The 20369-nt window shown below is 35.2% G+C and overlaps 2 protein-coding genes across 6 annotated transcripts in view; one reads left to right on the top strand and one right to left on the bottom strand.

Moving 5' to 3' along the window:
* The first annotated feature begins 3057 nt into the window (after window positions 1-3057).
* On the top strand, window positions 3058-17040 carry tmem98 (transmembrane protein 98). Of its 2 annotated transcripts, none has more exons than XM_030140938.1 (7): window positions 3058-3208; window positions 9298-9537; window positions 9794-9925; window positions 10402-10435; window positions 11423-11538; window positions 11619-11678; window positions 15632-17040. In XM_030140938.1, the coding sequence occupies exons 2-7, from the start codon at window positions 9407-9409 to the stop codon at window positions 15831-15833; spliced, it is 675 nt and encodes a 224-aa protein (XP_029996798.1). In that variant the 5' UTR covers window positions 3058-3208; window positions 9298-9406; the 3' UTR covers window positions 15834-17040. The 2 variants fall into 2 exon arrangements, with proteins under 2 accessions (XP_029996798.1, XP_029996799.1); XM_030140939.1 differs by lacking the exon at window positions 3058-3208 and adding an exon at window positions 4211-4329 and having other exon boundaries at window positions 15632-15833.
* A 311-nt stretch (window positions 17041-17351) lies between these two features.
* svilc (supervillin c) overlaps window positions 17352-20369 on the bottom strand; it is a 45482-nt gene continuing 42464 nt past the window's right edge. For all 4 annotated transcript variants that reach the window (XM_030140934.1, XM_030140935.1, XM_030140936.1 and 1 more), the window contains 3 exons: window positions 18874-18986; window positions 17856-18011; window positions 17352-17654 (listed from right to left, as the gene is read on the bottom strand). In XM_030140934.1, coding sequence (XP_029996794.1) covers window positions 17565-17654; window positions 17856-18011; window positions 18874-18986 — 359 coding nt within the window. In that variant the 3' untranslated portion in view covers window positions 17352-17564. The remainder of the gene's footprint in view (window positions 17655-17855; window positions 18012-18873; window positions 18987-20369) is intronic.

Raw genomic sequence — 20369 nt, 5'->3', positions numbered from 1 at the left:
CATTCGTGTCGGTTTTGAATAATTATGATAAACTGTCATCCTTCTGCTAAATAAGGCTGAAAATGCAAGTCACAAAGCTTTTTCTCATGAAATGTGGTTCTCACAGGACGGTGACACTGCAAACATATGATGATCCTGCAGAACGTTGGTAAAAAAAAAGTGTATTTATATTTCAAATAAGGTTAATCTTTAGCATCTACAACAGTAAAATGCACAATAAACATGAACACAGAAGCAAAATGAATCCAAAAAACACTGGCAGGGCCTGCTCTACTTTTACTTTACATACTTTTAGTATATTTTGCTGATTATACTTTCATAATTTTACTTAAGTATGCAATTAAGTATGCAAAATACCAAACCATCTCATAGCAAACATCTAAATATGTGGTATTTGTAGTAATTTTTTATTTTAACTCGCACTATCATTTGACTGTTTCTTGATGTGTGCTAAAGTTCATGCATTGCTTAATGTTGCTCTATCACATTTTAAAGTTTTTGTTTGTTATAGGTCTGCAAATAAGCTGCTATGGCTACAACTTAATTGCATACTTAAGCAAAATTACAGGGTGGGGAAGCAAAATTTACAATATTTTGAAGCAGGGATTGAAAGACAGTGTATGACCAATTAGTTTATTGAAAGTCATGAGAATTGATTTGCCACAAGAAAATTTACATCATAGAAAATGTTTTTATTCTATGTGTCCTCCTTCTTTCTCAATAACTGCCTTCACACACTTCCTGAAACTTGCGCAAGTGTTCCTCAAATATTCGGGTGACAACTTCTCCCATTCTTCTTTAATAGTATCTTCCAGACTTTCTCGTAATAGTTTGCTCATAGTCATTCTCTTCTTTACATTATAAACAGTCTTTATGGACACTCCAACTATTTTTGAAATCTCCTTTGGTGTGACGAGTGCATTCAGCAAATCACACACTCTTTGACATTTGCTTTCCTGATTACTCATATGGGCAAAAGTTTCTGAAAAGGTGTGGATAATAGTGTTAGGTATGATTATGACATCAATATATGTTTGGTTTCAAAACAATTGACGTAGTGTCTGCTGAGAAAAAACAACTAAATGTTCATTGTAAATTTTGCTTCCCCACCCTGTATGTAAGTGTAATCAGTAAAAATATACTAAAAGTATGTAAAGTAAAAGTAGAGCAGGCCCTGTCAATGTTTTTTGGATTCATTTTGCTTCTGCATTCATGTTTATTTTGCATTTTACTGCTGTAGATGCTAAAAATTAACCTTATTTGAAATATATGTATATATATGTATATGTATATGTATATATATATATATATATATATATATATATATATATATATATATATATATATATATATATATATATATACATACACTTTTTAAACCAACGTTCTTTAAGATCATCATATGTTTGCAGTGTCACCGTGCTGTGAGAACCACATTTCATGAGAAAAACAGTCATATTTTTATCATTTGACCGTTTCTTGATCTGTGCCAAATTCATACACTGCGTTTAGTCTTTGGTGCATTGCTTAATGTTGCTCTATCATATTTTTTAGTTTTTGTTTGTTTTACATCTGCAAATAAGCTGCTATGGCTACAACTTAATTGCATACTTAAGCAAAATTATATAAGTATAACTGGCAAAATATACTAAAAGTAAGTAAAGTAAAAGTAGAGCAGGCCCCGTCAGTGTTTTTTGGATTCATTTTGCTTCTGCATTCATGTTTACTTTGCATTTTACTGTTGTAGATACTAAAGATACTTAATCTTATTTCAAATATATATATATATATATACTTTTTAACCAATGCTCTTTAAGGTCATCATATGTTTGCAGTGTCACCATCCTGTGAGGTTTTTATCATTTGACCGTTTCTTGATCTGTGCCAAAGTTCATGCATTGCTTACTGCTGATCCATCATATTTTTAAGTTTTTGTTTGTTATAGGTCTACAAATAAGCTGCTATGGCTACAATTCCTACATAAATGACCTTGATTGCATACTTTGTTTAGTATAACAATTCCTGTATGTGTTATCCCTGTTAAATAAAGTTTAAGTAAAATAAATAGTTCTTTCAACAGTGAACATATTGGTAAAAGAAAATGCCATTTAGTTTTCATAGAACTAACAATAGCTATAATCTCTTTATGTGAATCATCAGGTACTACAGCTTGTTTGTAACAGGTAGAAGTTATACTATGTAATTTGCATTGTCCCTATCAAATAAACTTTATAAATAAATAAATAAAACTATCTTTTCTTGGTCCATTACTTCCATTCATTGCTCACTTTTAACACAAAGCAGTGCATGTTAGCCATGTTGAAAAGTGTAGAACATTGTCAATCTCAGATAGGAAATTTCTTCGACATGTGAACAAGTGATTTGTCATTTAGAGAACACATAATCATATGATATGTCATGTGATTAAAATGACTAAATTACTCTTCTGTCACTTGCTGTTCCCAAGACTAACAAGTACTAATTAAAACTGGTTGTAAATACAGGGATAAAACGTGATTTGACAGACAAGTGTGTGAGTGTGTTGTTTCCTGTCGTGTGCTTAATATAACCCTTTCTTTACGGCAGCTCTTTTTTTGACATGAACAGCATTTAAAGTGCGTGTATAATTATCCCGCAGGTTTAATTACACAATGGCTGTTTGCACTTCGAATTTTCCTGTTGATTAATAATTACTTGCTCGGGTTTAAGTTACTAAGTCAAGTGTAATAAACACAGAAAACACTCACAGTATAAAAAAAATAATAATAAAGTGATAAATACAACAGATTGGTCGTACGTTGACGCACACCAGTTGCAGTTAAACCTGAAAATCCAAAACACTGAAAACCTCAAGAAGCGAAATCTGGCCTCACCTTCCACCATGTGCCAAACCAAACCGTGCCATACCGTGGTTCATGTCCGCCACCTAGCGTTACGCGTTTCCACTGTTGCCGAACGAGCGCGCGCTTACGCACACCGACAGGCTCCGTGCGCGCCGTGAAGTTAGGGGAACGCAGAAAAGTTGGTGATCAGTCATTCACACTATCCACCGACAGCTCCAGCTCACACGTTCACGTAAATGGGCTGCTTCTGTGCGCGCCCCCGTCCAGGGTTTGGAGATGTCGGTGCCTTCTCCGCGTTCCTGGTGGCGGAGGGAAAAAGAATTTGTCTCCTAAAAGGAATCCAACCAAAAGGAGAAAATGTTTAGGTGAGTGTTTCGGAAAGCTATATGTTTGTTTCATTCAAGATAGAAATGTTTCAGGTTTTTATTTGTTGCTTTTTATTTAACGAATGCATTAAAGTGTCATGTGTTTAGGTGTTTGTAAAATGCGCTCAAGTAGTAAAACTTGTGTTGTGCGTGTGCGTAAAGTTAATTTAAGTAGAAAAACGATCAGTCACTGAAGTGTGTTTTTATATTTTAGTGTTTCTGCACAGTTATGTAGCCAGAAAATAAGGTATTTTCCCAAAACTGCAACACAAAAAAAAAAAAAAAAAAAAACCCTGCCACAAAGTATTTTGGTGTAGGTTTAAAACTTTTTCTTTCCTCTTGACACTCTTTTGATTTTCTGCTTTAATGCATTTTTTTTTTTTTTAAATCAAGTCGATTTTGCAGGAAAAACATTTAGTCCAATTTTCAGGCAGCTTTGTGGAGATTATTTTCTGGCAAAGAATCTATTTATTTTCAAATGTCTAAATGCCCAAAGTGACTTTCCCTTTAGTGTTTTTATTTTCTTATTTTAATTTATTTATTCTTTTTTTTTTTTTTTATCAATCTGCTCTCCACATTTGAGAATATGAAATATTTTGGCTGATGAAAAGTGTCCTCTAAATGTTAACCATTAAAATTTTCACCTTGACACTTGCTGCATTTATTTACAAGGCTTTTAAGGTTTTAAGATACACTGGATTGCAAAAAAAAAGAAAATCTGTGGGGCAGTGAAGAGCGACAGGAGAAATCCCTGAATGATACAGTGAGTGTAACACAAATTAATCAGATTAAAGAATTACAGCATTCCACAATCATCCAGGCAAAAATGCAGGTTTACGGTGTTGTAACACAGACGTTCAACCACCCTGAGGTAACCGTTCCCATACAAACCCATATCTGTGCTTTCTTAAAACATATTAGTAACACTGCAGCGGTGACAGGGCATTTCCAGTCACATACAGACACTGAGGTGGGGCAGCTCTGGTTAATGAGTGACTACACTGGGCAGAGGGCATGTATGCTTTACACTTTCACAAAGCGACTAAATGTGGGGCCATGTCACCTCAAATAAACTGCAACTAGTCCAAACATATTCCAACCTGGACTGAAAACACTGAAAGGTAAGAGGTCCAAGTTCATACGAGTTTGGTTCTTGAGTGTTTTAGGGACATTTGAGGGATTCGTTCGACTTCATTGACATGCTGTAACCACAGTGGAATAAAACCAGTGTCTCTACGCAGTATTTTCTGTTGTTTACTTTGTGGCTGGTTAACCCACAAAGACCTAACTAACCAATGGTGACCAAAGACATTTACCGATCTAAAATGTTGAATAACTATTGAACAGAGGTCTCAAAAATATTCACATTCATTACTCAAGTAAAAGTGTAAAAGTACTGGTTTCAAAACTACTTAACCCTTTCATGCATGAATTATGAGAACCTTAATCAGCATTTATTTCCTGAGTGTTTTTATTCCTCTTTAGGCATGAAAAAAACAATGCGACTGAAAATTTTCTTATGAATCTGTTTTTCATGGAGTTCCAAAAATGTCGGCTTGACACCATGCGTTTAATTTTTGAAGTAAAAAAACATGGATTTACATTACAATTACATTTATGCATTTGGCAGACACTTTTTTCCAAAGTGACTTACAGGGGGAAACCAATCAAATCAATCAATTAATCAATCAATCAATCAATCAATCAATCAAATTGTATTTATATAGTGCCAGATCCCAACAAAAGTTATCTTATGACACTTTATATATAGAGTTGGTCAAAACCAGACTCAGAGCCAATTTACAGAAACCCAACAGAATCCTATGAAATAAAAACATTTTTAATGCTGCTAATCGGCTGTTTTCTCACATTGTAACATACTCAAATACTATTAATTACTCACTTCATGGAAATAATATGCAAAAAAAACCCAACTTTTTTGTTAAAAAAAAAACAGTTAATTGCAGTTTAGTAACAATAACAAGCAAATGTTATGTTTTTTTTTGTTTGTTTAGTTTAGTTTAGTTTGTTTCAAATATGCAACAAGATAAAGTATTCTTACTTAGTCTTTAGAAATAAAACAGTAAGAGGTCATGGAAGAAAACAAAAACAAAACTTATACATATACATGACTTTATTTGCACATTCGAAAAGGAGTGGGGGAGGTATAATATAATTCCCACCCCTTCAATACTCAAACATGTCACTGCAGATCTGGTTTATCTAGAACAGCAAAGTTACAGTCATGGTATGAATTACAGCGGATGGGATGATGCATAAGTGTCCACAGTGTTGGCTGATATGGAACTAAAACAATAAAATCCATAAATATACAAGAGAAGAGCTGCAGAATAGCTGTCCACTGTAGTGACCAGTATGCATGAAAGGGTTAAAGTAAATGTAAGGGGAAAAAAATGCTATTAGGATGAAAGCTTAGGTGGTGCCACAGAGGAGGGGCCTATACTGCACTACCCCACTTCCCTAAAAAACATGTTTCTAAAGGCCATAATCACTTTAATGTTATATTAAAATGTTAATGTTGGGATGCACTAGTCTACCTGTTTCAGCCACATATATGGCCATTGAAAATGACTGTATTTTAGTCCAATGCAAATGTATTAAAGAACCATATATGTGTACTAGTGAGCATGCATGTGTTTCATGTAGCAGAAGATATGATGACTTTTTACTTTTTTTTTATGATTTTTACTCATTCCATTGGCAGATTTGTTTGATTGAATTAAGCAAAACTGAATTGAATGAAGCAAAAAAAAAAAAAAAATCTGCCAATCGAACAAGTGAAAATTATCTTGGTAAGATTTCTTGAAATAAGATTTTCAAACTCTGTTGTCTAAAAATAAGTTCTTATATCTCACTGAAAAGTTACTCTTTAGGTGATTATGTTTTATTTTAAGTGCGATGAGATATTTGGACTAGAAATAAGAAAAATACACTTGGTAAGATTTAGATTTTTTCCAGTGTAAGTATTGTAATGGTGCAAAAAGTCAGGTGCAGTGGACCAATAGGTTGTTGGAATGGCATATGTTTATACTTCTCATCCAACCACAATCAAATTCATTCTACCCATATGGCGCAATTTATCTGGATAGTTTTTTTTTTATATATCTGAACGATGACAAGCTGGAATGAAATAGGAGTAATGAGGCTTTTTTTAAAATACAAGGAGTAGAAAGTACAGATAATTGTGTGAAAATGTAAGGAGTAGAAGTAAAAGGTCAGCAGAAAAACAATTACTCCAGTAAAGTATAGATAACCAAAATGTATACTTAAGTAAGGTAATGAAGTATTTGTACTTTGTTACTTGACACCTCTGCTATTGAACCATTAATCCTATCAGAACCATTAAATGATAAAGGTGAAACACAGTTTCTCTGGTTTTCATAGACATCAGATATGACCCATATGGATGTTCAGAGGCTCCGTAGTGAACATGGAAACATCATCATCGTCTGTAACATTGATACACCAGTAAAACCCATTTAGTTAGGCTGTAGACACTTGTTTTTACATTCACTTCATGAAATGTTTTGTTGAAAAAAGCCATCTTGCTTCACTTTTCTCTGTTTTGATATAAAAGCCTTTAAATTTACTCTCAGCTTTTATGACCATCTGCATGATTAGGAGATTAAAAAAACAGATTTTTCCAGAAAAATGCAAAAGGAAAAGAATAATATTAGAATAAATTATAATGAATCACATACAAAGGGTTAAATGTAGAGAAAAACTGCCTTGGAAGTTGGCACAACATAGGTCTGGATCTGAAGTGTTAATGAATTGGATTAAACAAATGTAATCTTGTGGTAAATGTACTAAAAAAATGAAATGTGAAAATACAAGTGCGAGTTGTTTGCATTGTAGGCGTGCTGTATAAAGGGTAGTGAAATGCTTCTGTTGTGTTCTTTCCTCCAGGGGTGCAGACAGTCGTTTAATTTACACTAAAATGCTAATTTCCTGGAGAATATCTTGAAGTGTGGCGATATATCACTTCTGCAGTGTTTCCTCTATAATTTTAATAAAGCTGCAGTGCTTTGGGCAATAATTATTTTTTTAAAGTGGTGATTATAATCTTTTAAATTATGGTATAATTACTACCTCTAAAACAGATGGGCTACACTATAGTCATAGATTAAAGTCAAATTAGAGTTTTCTGCTGTGTCTGCTGTGGCTGTTCATCTTTGCCAAATTAATATAGAAGAAACACTGAAGTTTTTTGCAGTAAAGGTGGCAAATGTCACCTCAAATAAACTGTTAGTAGTAGAAAAATAGTCCAGAGTATGGTGAAAAAATTAAAAACTAAGAAATATAAGTTCATAGGAGTTTGATTTTATTCTCTTTTAGGATTAGATTGTTTTTGTTGAGCTGTTGTAACCACAGTGAGATAAAAAAAAATGCTATTTCAAGACAATTCTAAGTTGTGTTGTAGGTTGGTCCTCTAGATTGAACCTTTCTTAAATGATTTATCACCATTTATTATAATATTACCCTCTGTATTTAGCATTTTTTTCAGTGAAAATCATGTATCTTCCAGTATTTAACTTCCTGATTATGTAGATGTTCAAGGAAACTCAGATTAACCCATAAAGACCCCAAGCTACTTTTGTGACAGTTACTAAATACATTTTTCTCTCTATTTAACCTTTCTTAAGTGAAATATCACCATTTATTGTAATATTATCATCTGTATTCTGCAATTTTTCAGTGAAAACCATGTCTTTTCCTATATTAAATTCACTGATCATGTAGATGTTCATTAAAGCTCAGATTGAAGTGTAGGGTTATTGTAACAGAAACAGAGAAAACTGAAGAAAAAGTGAGTTTTTCTGTAAAATATATCATTAACTGAACATAAAAACAAGCAACTCCATCCACTGTCATTGATCCAACTCCATGGGTTTTACTGGTGAATCAGCGTTGCAGAAGATGACGGTGTTTCCATGTTCACTATGGAGCCTCTGAACATCCAAATGTGTCATATCTGATGACCATGAAAAGACGACAAATTTCATTTTACACCATTCATTTCATTTTATGTACCGATAGAATTAATGGATCAACAGGTATTAAACAGTTTAGATCAGTAGATGATTTTGGTCGACAGTTGTAGTTTGGGTCTTTATGGGTTAAAGTTGAGGGTTATTTTGTTTAAAAAAAACAAAGAAAACTGAAAAAAGTGACTTTTTAAGCAAATATATCTATAACTGAACACAAAATAAGCATCTACAACCACTGTCATTGATCCAACTCCATAGGTTTTACTGGTGAATCAATGTTGTAGAAGATGACAGTGAAGATGACAGGCGATCATGGCTCGGATGGTAAAGCGGGTGGGCCAATAACCGAAGGGTCGGTGGTTCGAATCCTGCTCTGTCCTATTCTGTCCATTGTGTCCTTGGGCTACTCACACTGGTGTACGAATGCGTATGAGTGTGGTGGGTGGGTGGTGGTCGGAGGGGCCGTTGGCGTGAATTGGCAGCCACGCTTCTGTCAGTCTGCCCCAGGGCAACTGTGGCTACATATATAGTTTACCACCACCAGAGGGAGAATGTGAGAGTGTATGAATAATGTAAAGCGCTTTGAGTGACCAAAAAAGCACTATATAAATCTAATCCATTGTTTCCACGGTAACTATGGAACTTCTGAACGTCCAAATGGGTCATATCTGATGAGCATGAAAAGATGAAAAACTGCATGTTACAGCAATTATTGGCATGTATTGATAGGATTAATGGATCAACAGGTATTAAACAGTTTAGATCAGTAGATGATTTTGGTCACCAGGTGCTGTTTGGGTCTTTATGGGTTAAATTAGTATAATAGGTTTAGGTTGCATTAAAAACACATAATATGCTGAAAAACATTCCTTTCCATGAGGTCAGATGGGATCAGAGTTGTGTTTACACTGTAGGTGTGCTGTATTTGTAAGTGTAGATAAATGCCTCTGATGTGTCCTTCACTTCATGCCTGTAGAGGGTTTATTATGTTTTTATTAAAATGTAAATTTCATGGAGAACATCATCTCTGCTTTGATGACCCAATCAGACTGAAACCATTTGTTCTCCTCTTGACAGATGAGTGGTCGTCTGTAATCGAGCTCAGACATTCAGCGGCCGGACCTGATTGGACTCTTCCCCTCTTGACGAGTTGCCGCCTGCAGCCGTTGTGGGCGCTGGAGTCGCCATGGAGACGGTGGTGATCGTGGCCATCGGGGTTTTGGCCACCATATTCCTGGCGTCTTTCGTCGCCCTGGTGGTGGTTTGTCGACACCGATACTGCCACCCTCACGACCTGCTGCACCACTTCGACTCCAAGTCAGTGCATCAGAACAAAATCTGGAGCAGAAAGGGTTTTACTTTCTGAGCCACTTAGTAAAATGTTTTAAACACTGTCGGTATGAGTCATATCAGCACTTTCTCTTTTTTCTGTTGTTGCATAAGAGGTTTTTCTTCAGCACAGGATGTTTCAAATCTTCACAAACATTGATTTCCACAGCTACAGATCCCTGCTTTAAATCCTTTAATTCTTAACCTATCTTGTCCTGGTTCTGGTCCTGGTTCTGGTTCACAGACCCACTGTTGATCTGATCGGTGCCATGGAGACCCAGAGCGAGCCCTCGGAGCTGGAGCTGGACGACGTGGTCATCACCAACCCCCACATCGAGGCCATTTTGGAGAATGAAGACTGGATAGAGGACGCTTCGTATGTGCCACTAAAAAAACTGTTTACTTCCTCATCATACAGTGGTGGAAAAATTATTAGACCACCCCTTGTTTTCTTCAATTTCTTATTCATTTTAATGCCTGGTACAACTAAAGGTACATGTATTTGGACAAATATAACGATAACAACATAAACAGCTCATAAGAGTTTAATTTCAGAGCTGATATCTATCCATTTTCCATGTTTTCTTGATAATAACCAAAATCTCTTCAGTTCTTACATCAATATCTATGGCACTGTACTGTAAAAACAGTGCTTTTAGGCATTCCATGTTTTCTTTTCTGTCTATTTTAGTCACATGATACTCACAGGAGTTACTATTTGATTGCATAACCATTGTTTTTGATGACTTTTGATGGTCTAATAATTTTTTACATGACTGTATATCAGTATAACTATATCAGTGCTTTGAAAATGTCATCGATCTGAACTAACTACATGTTTTTCTCCAATAGTGGTTTAGTCTCTCACTGCATCTCTATTCTAAAGGTAATTTATCTGTTCCTTTTTCCACATATTAAAGCTACAATATATAATATTTCTGCAATAGATGATGCAAAAACAAATAAAATACAACTGTTTCGTAATATCGTCATTGCTAGCAGCATGTAAGATGTCATTTTATCTGTTTTTTCATATGATACATATGATTTGAGTTTTGCTCCTTCAAAGATAACATAATGAAGGAGTGACAAACTTTAAAACAGTTAAGTTAATATGTTTTTACACAGCATATAGTGAAGATTTATGTGTTTCTCTGCAAAAAGTGGTGATAAATAGCAGCAAAAACAGAATAAACAAACAAAAAATAATGTCAGTATCAGCTTTTTGCCAAATTATTATTCTAAATATCAGTAGTGGTCCATATTTTTGCAAACTGTCCATCAGTAATTTTGTTTATTCACTTTTTCATGTTACATGTTTCAAGCAATGTTAGAATTTGAGAAAAATGTTATTTTATTATAACATTTTATTTGGTTAACCCTTAAGAACCTAGAACTACTTTTGTGGCAGTTTCCAAAGTAGCTTTTTCTCAAAATTTTAACCATTTCTAAGTGATTTATCAGCATTTATTATAATATTATTCATTGTATTGTGCATTTTAAATTGAAAACCAGGTATTTACAATATTTAATGTACAGATCGTGTAGATGTTCATAAAAGTTCAGAGTAAATTCAAAGGAGAAAACTTAAAAAAGTGACTTTTTCAGCCAAATAATCATTACCTTCAACAAGCATCCACGTTCATTATGTAACCTGTGAACGTCCAAATTGGTCATATGAGGACACCGAAAAGCTGAGGAACTGCATTTTATCCAAATTATTTATTGACAGGATTAGTGGTTGAACAGTTACTGAGTATTTTATATCAGTAGATGTTTTTGGTCACCAGTGACTGTTTCTATAACTGTAATTATTGTACATTTAATATTTTAATAAGACAGTTGACTGAAGCGAACCTTTTACCTCGTACAGATCTGCCACACTCTGACCGAAAAGCTGGTTGCCATGACAATGGGCTCAGGGGCAAAGGTCAAAGCCCCAGCCAGTCTGAGTGACATCATCACTGTGGCCAAACGCATCAGCCCGAGGTAAGCACATACAAGTCACTTCTGCTTTACATGGTCGCACTGACCGGCCTCCTGACGTCCACTCGCATCTCATCTTTCAGGGTGGACGACGTGGTCCGGTCCATGTACCCTCCTCTGGATCCCATCCTGCTGGACGCCAGGTAACCATGTCCATAAAACCAGGCTTTTAATTAATGCTGCAGCTGATTGGTATGGCATCTAAAGCAGTCATCTGTAACTGAATAACATTAGAGGTATATATAGATATATGGTAGCAATATTTATACAAATGTTTCACTGCAGTGATTCATTCAGGAACACAACTCAAAAACCTACCTATTTTTGCTATTTAATCAGAAGCGCTAATGTGTTAACATTATTCTCATATAGGGCTGCAACTGATGTGATCAGTCTGTTCATTATTTTCCTATTTAATGACTTTTTGGTGGCTATAAACTTCCAGAAAATAATGAAAAATATCCATCGGTATTTCCCAAAGCCCAATATGACGTCCTCAAATGTCGGGGTCAGTTCACAATCCAGTGATATTAACTGTAAATGAGGAAAAAGCAGAAATCAGACTTAAAAAAAAAAGCACAAGATAATCAATTAATTACAAAAATACTCAATTAGCAATAAATGAACAGTTCCATTAATGCTGGCCTCAAGTTCAAATACTGTCTGTACTTCCTAGAGTTTTCAAGTTTACTTTTATTCCCTACAATTTGAAAGAAAAAACACCTTTCATCCTGAGTCAGACTCATATGAGATTCTAAGATTTATAAATAATGTAAGTGATAAACAGAAACAAGCTTCTACACACTCATATCTGTGCTGGAGTCTTTTAATTTGCAAGATTTTGGCTTTCTTAAAGACATTCTGAACATTTCTAAGAGTGAACATTAACGAAATATGAGATTCATGCCAATAGATTTGATTATGCCAATGCAAAAAATCACAGGGGTGTATGTTCTTTCCTTACAGTTTCATTTTAGTTTAGTTTTAATTGTTTATTATTTGATTATTAAGACTTATTTCAACTTAAATGGAAGGAACAATAACATATATAAAAAAAACCTTGTGTATCCATTAGTTCTAATCACACAAAATTAATTTTCACGTTTAATTTTACTGCCTACAGTTCTGTTGAAAAAACACCACTCATCCCGTATCAGGCTCTGTTCAGATGCTGAGATTCATAAATAATGTAATTGAAAAACAGAAACAGGCTTCTACATATGCAAGTTTTCAGTAGCAGACTTTCATCGAGGCATTCTGAACATTTATTTTTGGAGAGAAGGCAGCAGTGCAAAAGCTTAAAAAGACTTTGCATCACTGACAGTTTGACAGATTTGTGCCAATAAGTTGGATTTGTATGGCTAAGAATCCTTACATTTTCATTTTAGTGGATTTTTTTTGTGAATTTGAGGAGGATTGTTGATTCCCAATATCGAATGGATGGAAAACTCAGTAAAAGACACTAACAAAATGAAACAGACCTGAGACAAAAGACCAATAATGTTGTGTCTGTTGCTGACATTTATATATAGTATATGATGTATGTATTTTCTTTATTCTATTTGAAGTTAGAATAGTTTAATAATCATTTGCATGACATTAATTTGTCAGCCTTGCACAGAAATGATCGGTAGAAGTTTTACTTTTACACTTAGGGTGGATTCAAGAAGTTCAAAAAATTACCTCTGATCAAGTTCTCATAAGCACTTTTCATTGGAAAGATGGAAAAGAGAAATGAAAAAGGACAGAGAATCTGATTACACAGGACAGTAAACCTATGTTACGCATGTCAGCTGTGGTATAACTGCAATATCCTGAAAATGGAAAAAAAATGACAAATTCAGCCCAATATGATCTCAATTGGTCTGAACCAGGAAAATAATGAAATAATAATCTATAAAATAATATCAACTCCAAAGTTTTCTATGTTTTAGGGTGAAAAAAATAAAATTATGTTATGACAATGTTTACATCTGCAAACTATCCTTTAAAAAATGTGAATAACGCAACCAGAACCTGCTACTGTTGAAACTGCTTTAGAAAAATGTGCAATTTTTTACAATATTATGCCTCAGCTTATTATCTACACATGTGCATTACAATTTACAGATCACAGATTTTTAGTGTGGATGTATGGATTAAACTTCTGTTGTCTTTTTGCTCTTAATCTCATCAAGTTTTTTCCTGGTTAAATAAAGGTTAAATTAAAAAAAAAAAAAAAAAATCCAAATGCACAAAACAATTACAGGCAGAATATTATTAAAATTATACATACTTCTTCTATGACATTTCATGTTCTTCATATTTTTTCAGGCTATTCATATTTTTTGTGAAAGGAAAGGACATTTTCACATGATTTTACTTTATTTTATACTAAATCATGTGTCAAACATACGGCTCGTGGGCCAAAACCGGCCCACCAAAGGGTCTAATCCGGCCCGTGGGATGAATTTGTGAAATGCAAAAATCACACTGAAGATATTTACAATTAAATGTGGCAAAATCATCCTAGTTTAGGTTTCATATACAGACCAATTCAATCTCAAATGGGTCGGACCAGTAAAATACGATAATAAGAACCTATAAATAATGACAACTCCAAATTTTTCCTCTTTATTTTAGTGTAAAAAAGTAAAATTACATGAATTGTTTGCATTTAAAACTACGCTTTCACAAAAAATGTGAATAACCTGAATAAATATGAACAACCTGAAATTTCTTAAGAGAAGTAAGTGGAATTTTACCAATATTCTGCCTGTTTATAAATGCTTTGTGCATTTGTAGATTCACTATGATCTGTAAGTTGTAATGCACATGTGAAAATGATAAACTGAGGCATAATATTGTTAAAATTGCACTTATTTTCTTAAGACATTTCAGTTTGTTCATGTTATTCACATTTTTAAGAAAACTTTTGTAAACATTGTCCTTATGTAATTCAACTTTCTTTACTGTTATTATTTTACTAGTCTGGCCCAGTTGAGATTATATTGAGTTGAATGTGGCCCCTAAACTAAAATGAGTTGGACACCCCTGCACGAAAACGAGGATTATTATGATATGATATTATGATAGTATTTTATTGTTCCGATCCACTTGAGATCAAATTGCTGTATGTGGTACCTGAACTAAAATGATTTTGACACCCTTAATTGCTAATATCATTTCATAAATTCAACCCATGGGCCAGATTGGGCCCTTTGGTGGGCCAGTTCTGGCCCACAGGCTGTATGTTTGACATCTGAGTTAGAGGATTCAACAACTAACTAATTCACCTGGTGAAATAAAGGTTAAATAAAAAATAGTGACACCACTTATTATTGGCCAGCACTGATGTATACCCACTTACGTACATTTCATCCTACTTTTGCACTTTTAATAGAGTTAAATCAGTAATACAATATTCTACTTCTACTTAACCCAGTGGTTCCCAACCTTTTTTGGCTCATGACCCCATTTTAACATCACAAATTTCTGGAGACCCCAGTCATTCGGAACGGAGACTTTTTTTTTTTTTGCTAAAATTAATTTGTTTTTGATCATGTAATAGTTTGCTGTGCTATGCTGCAAATAAATGTTAATTTTAGTTGACATTTAGTCTATATAATGTATATTATTATGGACGGAGGCAGAAAAGCCTGGTGTAGATTACTGCACAAAGTGAGAATTTTATTTTCCTTGGTCAGGCTATGTACAGTCAGTCCAGCTTGGATTTACAAGGCTGACAATTAATACTGAACAAGCAAGAACTCAAATTATGAAAGAGCTGCAGCATCTGAAACTGACCACAGTGAACATTTGAAAGCTAACCAGTACCATAGTGCTTCAGTTTCAGCTTCAGAGCTTGTCATGTCTTTTATGTATTGGGATTGTCTCTCTCAACTCACCATATATTTTTTATTAGTAAGTTTTGTTATTTTTTATCAGTTACTAGAAATTTCAGGTGACCCCATTTGAATTCCAGGCAAACCCACGTAGGGTCCCAACCCCAAGGTTGAAAAACACTGACTTACCCCAAAGTACCAACAGCCTCTTGGAGAGAATTCATCAACCTGCATCAAAACCAAACTAACTCCAACCTGTTCTTCCTCCTCAGAGCCACCGCCCTCCTCCTCTCCGTCAGCCACCTGGTGCTGGTCACCCGCAACGCCTGTCACATGTCCGGCAGTATGGACTGGATCGACCAGTCGCTCCACGCCGCTGAAGATCACATGGTGGTTTTGCGCGAGGCGGCGTTGGCCTCTGAACCAGAACGAAGCTTACCTGGAGCAGACGTACAGCGAGAACAGGCTATCTAGAACAAACACAGACTCCCATGTAAAGAAATACACAAACTGATAGGACGTGAAAGTCTACTCAGAGGCACATATTCTGCCCAGAACGTGTTGAAAAGGCTTCACAAAGTCTGAATTTGTCAGAATAGTAACACTTCAGAGCTGTAATCTGGCTGTGTAGATACATAGGACACCATTTCCATGCACAAAAGACACATTTTGTGATTATAGAAGAACATTTGTGAAGGTATTTGAACGTAAAGCGAGTCACACATTCAGGTAGAGGTAGCCTTTAAATGGAACCCTGTTTTTGCAGCAGCTCTGTTTAAGGTATAAGCAGCCTTTCAGATGAACAGTCTTTGGAAATTTCTCCGGCGCCATCACCCAGCGGTGGGCCTAAATCCAATCTCACCAGTTCTGCACAGTCACATGGAGGCTTAGTCAGCTAATCCATTCTGAGGAAAATAACACCCAGTTTGCTAGTGAGCCCAAAGGGGGTGGGGGGGTCCGACTCAGTGGACCAGTAGAAGACTAACCTGACTTATTTACAATTTGTGAGGTCATGAGTTTTTTGGTGCAGCTGGAGAAACCAAGAGCGCCACTTTTTTTAGCCACATCAGCAGCAAGAACACATTTTTCCTGATGAGTAATGCCCCCTTTGTGGCATTTCTGCATTCAAAAGAATAATTACAGCTGTTGTCAGTGGGGAGTGGGGTGCGTTTTTGTCGATGCATGATTTCTAAAGACTTTGAGTCAAGAAAGAAGTCCTTCTCTTTAATTCAGAAACAAGGGTTTGGAAATTGGAAGGCTCTGAAATTGCATTTTCTATCTACATGGGGCAAGGAACAAGAACGTTACAAAAAAAAATGTTTGAGCAGATCCAGAACTGAAATGTAATGCAGAGTTTTTCAGTTTTCACACTGTGCTGGGAAAAAACATATTATCCGCCCATATTGTAGTGGTTTTATATTGTGTGTTGATTGAGGTGGAGCAGAATTAGCGTGCTGTTTTGACCAGAGGGATGTTATTGGAGCGTGCCTACCTGCTCCCCCATGCATAGCTAATAGTAAATCCCACAGGACTCCTAATAAGGCATTACCATCACCCACAATGAACACATGGGCTACAGCTACAATACACATGGCACAAACATTTGTACACACACAGAGGCCGGCAGACAAGTAAACACATCAGTACAATGTATGAAAAATGACTGTAAAATACACACCATAAAAAAACCCACACTTTTCTTGACAATCACCAAGAAAACAAGTTTTCATTTTGCTATTTGAGGCTGAAACTATATTTGTATGCAGGTGGAAAGGATTCGATCGATGAGGAGGAAACATTTAGAAAGAGGTTAGCCATTTATTGTATTCTTGTTTACATTGTTTATTAGAATTGATCTTTTTTTTGTAAGCACTCCTTTGTTTTCTCATCCTTATCCCACAGTTTATTACTGATGTCCTTCTCTTTCTCCGACACACCTGTCTTTTATCTTTCACTAATTTGTACAGATAAAATTGAGTTTCATAGGAAATGTTTTTGTTTTGTTTTGTTTTGCTCTCAACAATAGCTACGGAGAAATCCATATCCGATAAGTCCACACACTTGTACTGATTTGACATAAATAAAAGTGAGTTTTTTTCTCTTTTTATTACAACATGCGCTGTCCTTTTTGCAGCATGGGTGTTGATTTTTTTCCCTGCCTCCATCCCTTCTCCACAGCAGAAATAGTCCACTGGTTTTCACCGTCTAGCAGAGCAGCCCTTTGCTTTTCTTCAGATCAATCTGTTTCCAGCTCGGAAGGGAGGCATATTCATCTCTCTTCATTTCCAAAATAGTCTGAAATAAAATTAGAATGATGTATTTGTGGAGGAAATGATGTCAGCATCAATTTACAAACAAGAATTTATAAAAGTTAAGACAAAACTCTCAAGATTTAATTTCAGATAATGACATGAAGTATTTGCTGGTAAAATCTGGTGAACACTGCACCCTGCTGGTGGACAGATGCCACTGCATGCACCAGCTTCATCAGTTTACCTGGAAGTCCTGGTCTGACAGGTAAACCTCAAGGTGCTGGGGGTCTACTCCTTCAGGTAAGGGGCTCTGCAGCAGCTCCTCCAGAGGGTACTGGGTCTTCATGAGCTGGGCCAGGGCGTCCTGCACCAAGGTCAGCTTCACCCGGCCCGAATCACCCTGTAATAATAATTATATTGGTACCAAAATACAGCAGCAATTAAAACCTGTATGGTATTTCTAGAAAACTGTAATAATTATTTTTCCAGCTAAAGTATTAAAGTTGAAATGACTATGATTTTACTCAGAATTACACTCATATCGATTCTAAATTAAAGCCTAAAATACCAAAATAATAATGAATGGAAGGAGTACAAGCTTATAAACTCCTTTTCCCTGTTTTATGATGTTGTAAAAAAAGTGGTGGAAAGCAGTTTTTTGACACCCCATGTGATATATTTGTGATATATTGTATTAAGAGTCACTCTAACGTCATTGACCACTGCAGAGTGTTCCATTCTTCAAACATGCTGCTTCTGCATATGCTCTCTTCCATTGAGGTCAAAACTGGATGTTTCAGCAAAATAATGAAACACATCTAGAATATGACGTTGAAACTGTCAAGAATTTAGTTGTGTTATTTTTTTCTTAATTAACAAAGAAACATGGATTTGTTTGTTTGATGCTACCGCACCTTTGGAAACACACACCAAAAAAAATTTCTGCAAATATTTCATGATAATATTTGAGAATGTGTCAAATTTTAAGGGTGTCCGGACATGTTTTTCCACTTCTGTATTTGAGAAAAATTTCTAAATACAAAAAAATTATCAGTGTGTAGCTGTGGTCACTGAGGAACCTCTACAATAATGATGAACAATGAAACAGAGGTATAACAGTTTAGTTTCAACAAGTCTGTAACCATTACGCGGAAAAAATTCCATTACTAAACAAACACAAACTGAACTCCCCTGGACCTGCACACACACATCTAACCCTGTGTTCTGACCATAAATCTATCATATATGAGGGGATGAAGTACCTGTGTGAGGGGTCCCAATCTCCTCTCCCATCGGGGGAAGACATTAGTGAAGGTGAGAGGTTCAGCCCCCTCGTAGATGAGGTACGCCTGTGGTGGGCGTCTTGGATTCATCTCTGAGAGGGGATTAAAAGTAGCAAATATTTAACCGACACTGGGGAAACAACTGAAAACACAGCTCCAAAAACTGTCAACTACTTCACTACTACACTAGTTTGGTGAACTAAAACTTAAAGAAAAAAGGTACTTCAAACTGAGAAAAAAGGCGTATAGTAAAGAGATGTCATGTATTATTTCAATTTATTTCCAAACGTTAAAAACTAAAGACAAATATAATTAAAATATAAAACAATAAACTACATTATACTATATGTAACTGGCACTTTTTAATCAATTTTGTAACATTTTGCACAATCTCACTAAACATCTTCAATAGTATGAACTACTTTTTTGACCTACTGCCTTAGTTAAAGTATAATAGAATGTAAGCTTTTTTGTTCAACCTTTTTCTTTAAACATGCAAATGTATAACAAATGAAAAGAGACAAAGCCTTTGACCAACGTGTCAGAAAGTGACCAGATGAAATGAGAACAATAAAGAAACAACTTTTAGAGTCGAATAAAGTGACAGTGATAAACATTAGAAGCACTGTTGTTTTCTCCACTGGACACAGCTCTAAATGAAAAGAATGGAGTTTGATGCTGAAATGACAGCATTTCTTCTACAGGGGTGAGTTTGATGATGAGGCTTATGAAGGTACAGAGTTATTATGTGATCTTATTATCTTTGTTTAGTTGCTTTTTGTTTGTTTAGTTAGTTTGACGAAAACTTGATGATACCATTATACAGATGTGTGTAAACAATGAGCTTTATTCTTTATTCAGTGACTGATACAATCTGTGGATACAGTGTTGATAATTTTATAAAATTCTCAAACCTGAAACTGGTTTTTAAATGTTTACAAAACTTAGCACCACAAACTTTATGTACATTTTTCATTAGACAAAATAATGGCAGAAACACCAGAGGTGCAGCCAGTGGTAAGTGTAAAATCATACATCGAGAGACCTCCATGGGACAGTCAGCTTTCTCTATAAAAGGCTCTCAAATGTGGAACACACTGCCAACAGAAATAAAATTAACTCAAGATATAAAAACTTTTAACAAAAGCGTGAAAAGCTGGCAAAAGCAAAATCAGAGATGCAAATATTTTTAACAATTCTGATTTTACTGTAATTCTATGCAACCTTGTAAATATTTACCATATGCTGTAATCATATTTTTTTTTTTTGTTTGTTTGTTTTTTACATTTGTGATTGTGGCATGTCATTTTATGCAACCTTAAATGTTCTTTCTTTCTTTCTTTCTTAAAGCCTGACTTGGGACTGGAGATGGAAACTGGCTATAGTTATAATTTCTTCATGTGAATCATCAGTTACTACTGCTTGTTTGTAACAGGTAGAAGTTATACTATGTAATTTGCATTGTCCCTATCAAA

The sequence above is a fragment of the Sphaeramia orbicularis genome, chromosome 8 (genome assembly GCF_902148855.1).
Source record: "Sphaeramia orbicularis chromosome 8, fSphaOr1.1, whole genome shotgun sequence".
Classification (NCBI taxonomy): Eukaryota; Metazoa; Chordata; class Actinopteri; order Kurtiformes; family Apogonidae; genus Sphaeramia; species Sphaeramia orbicularis.
This window is presented reverse-complemented; position numbering and strand designations above follow the sequence as displayed.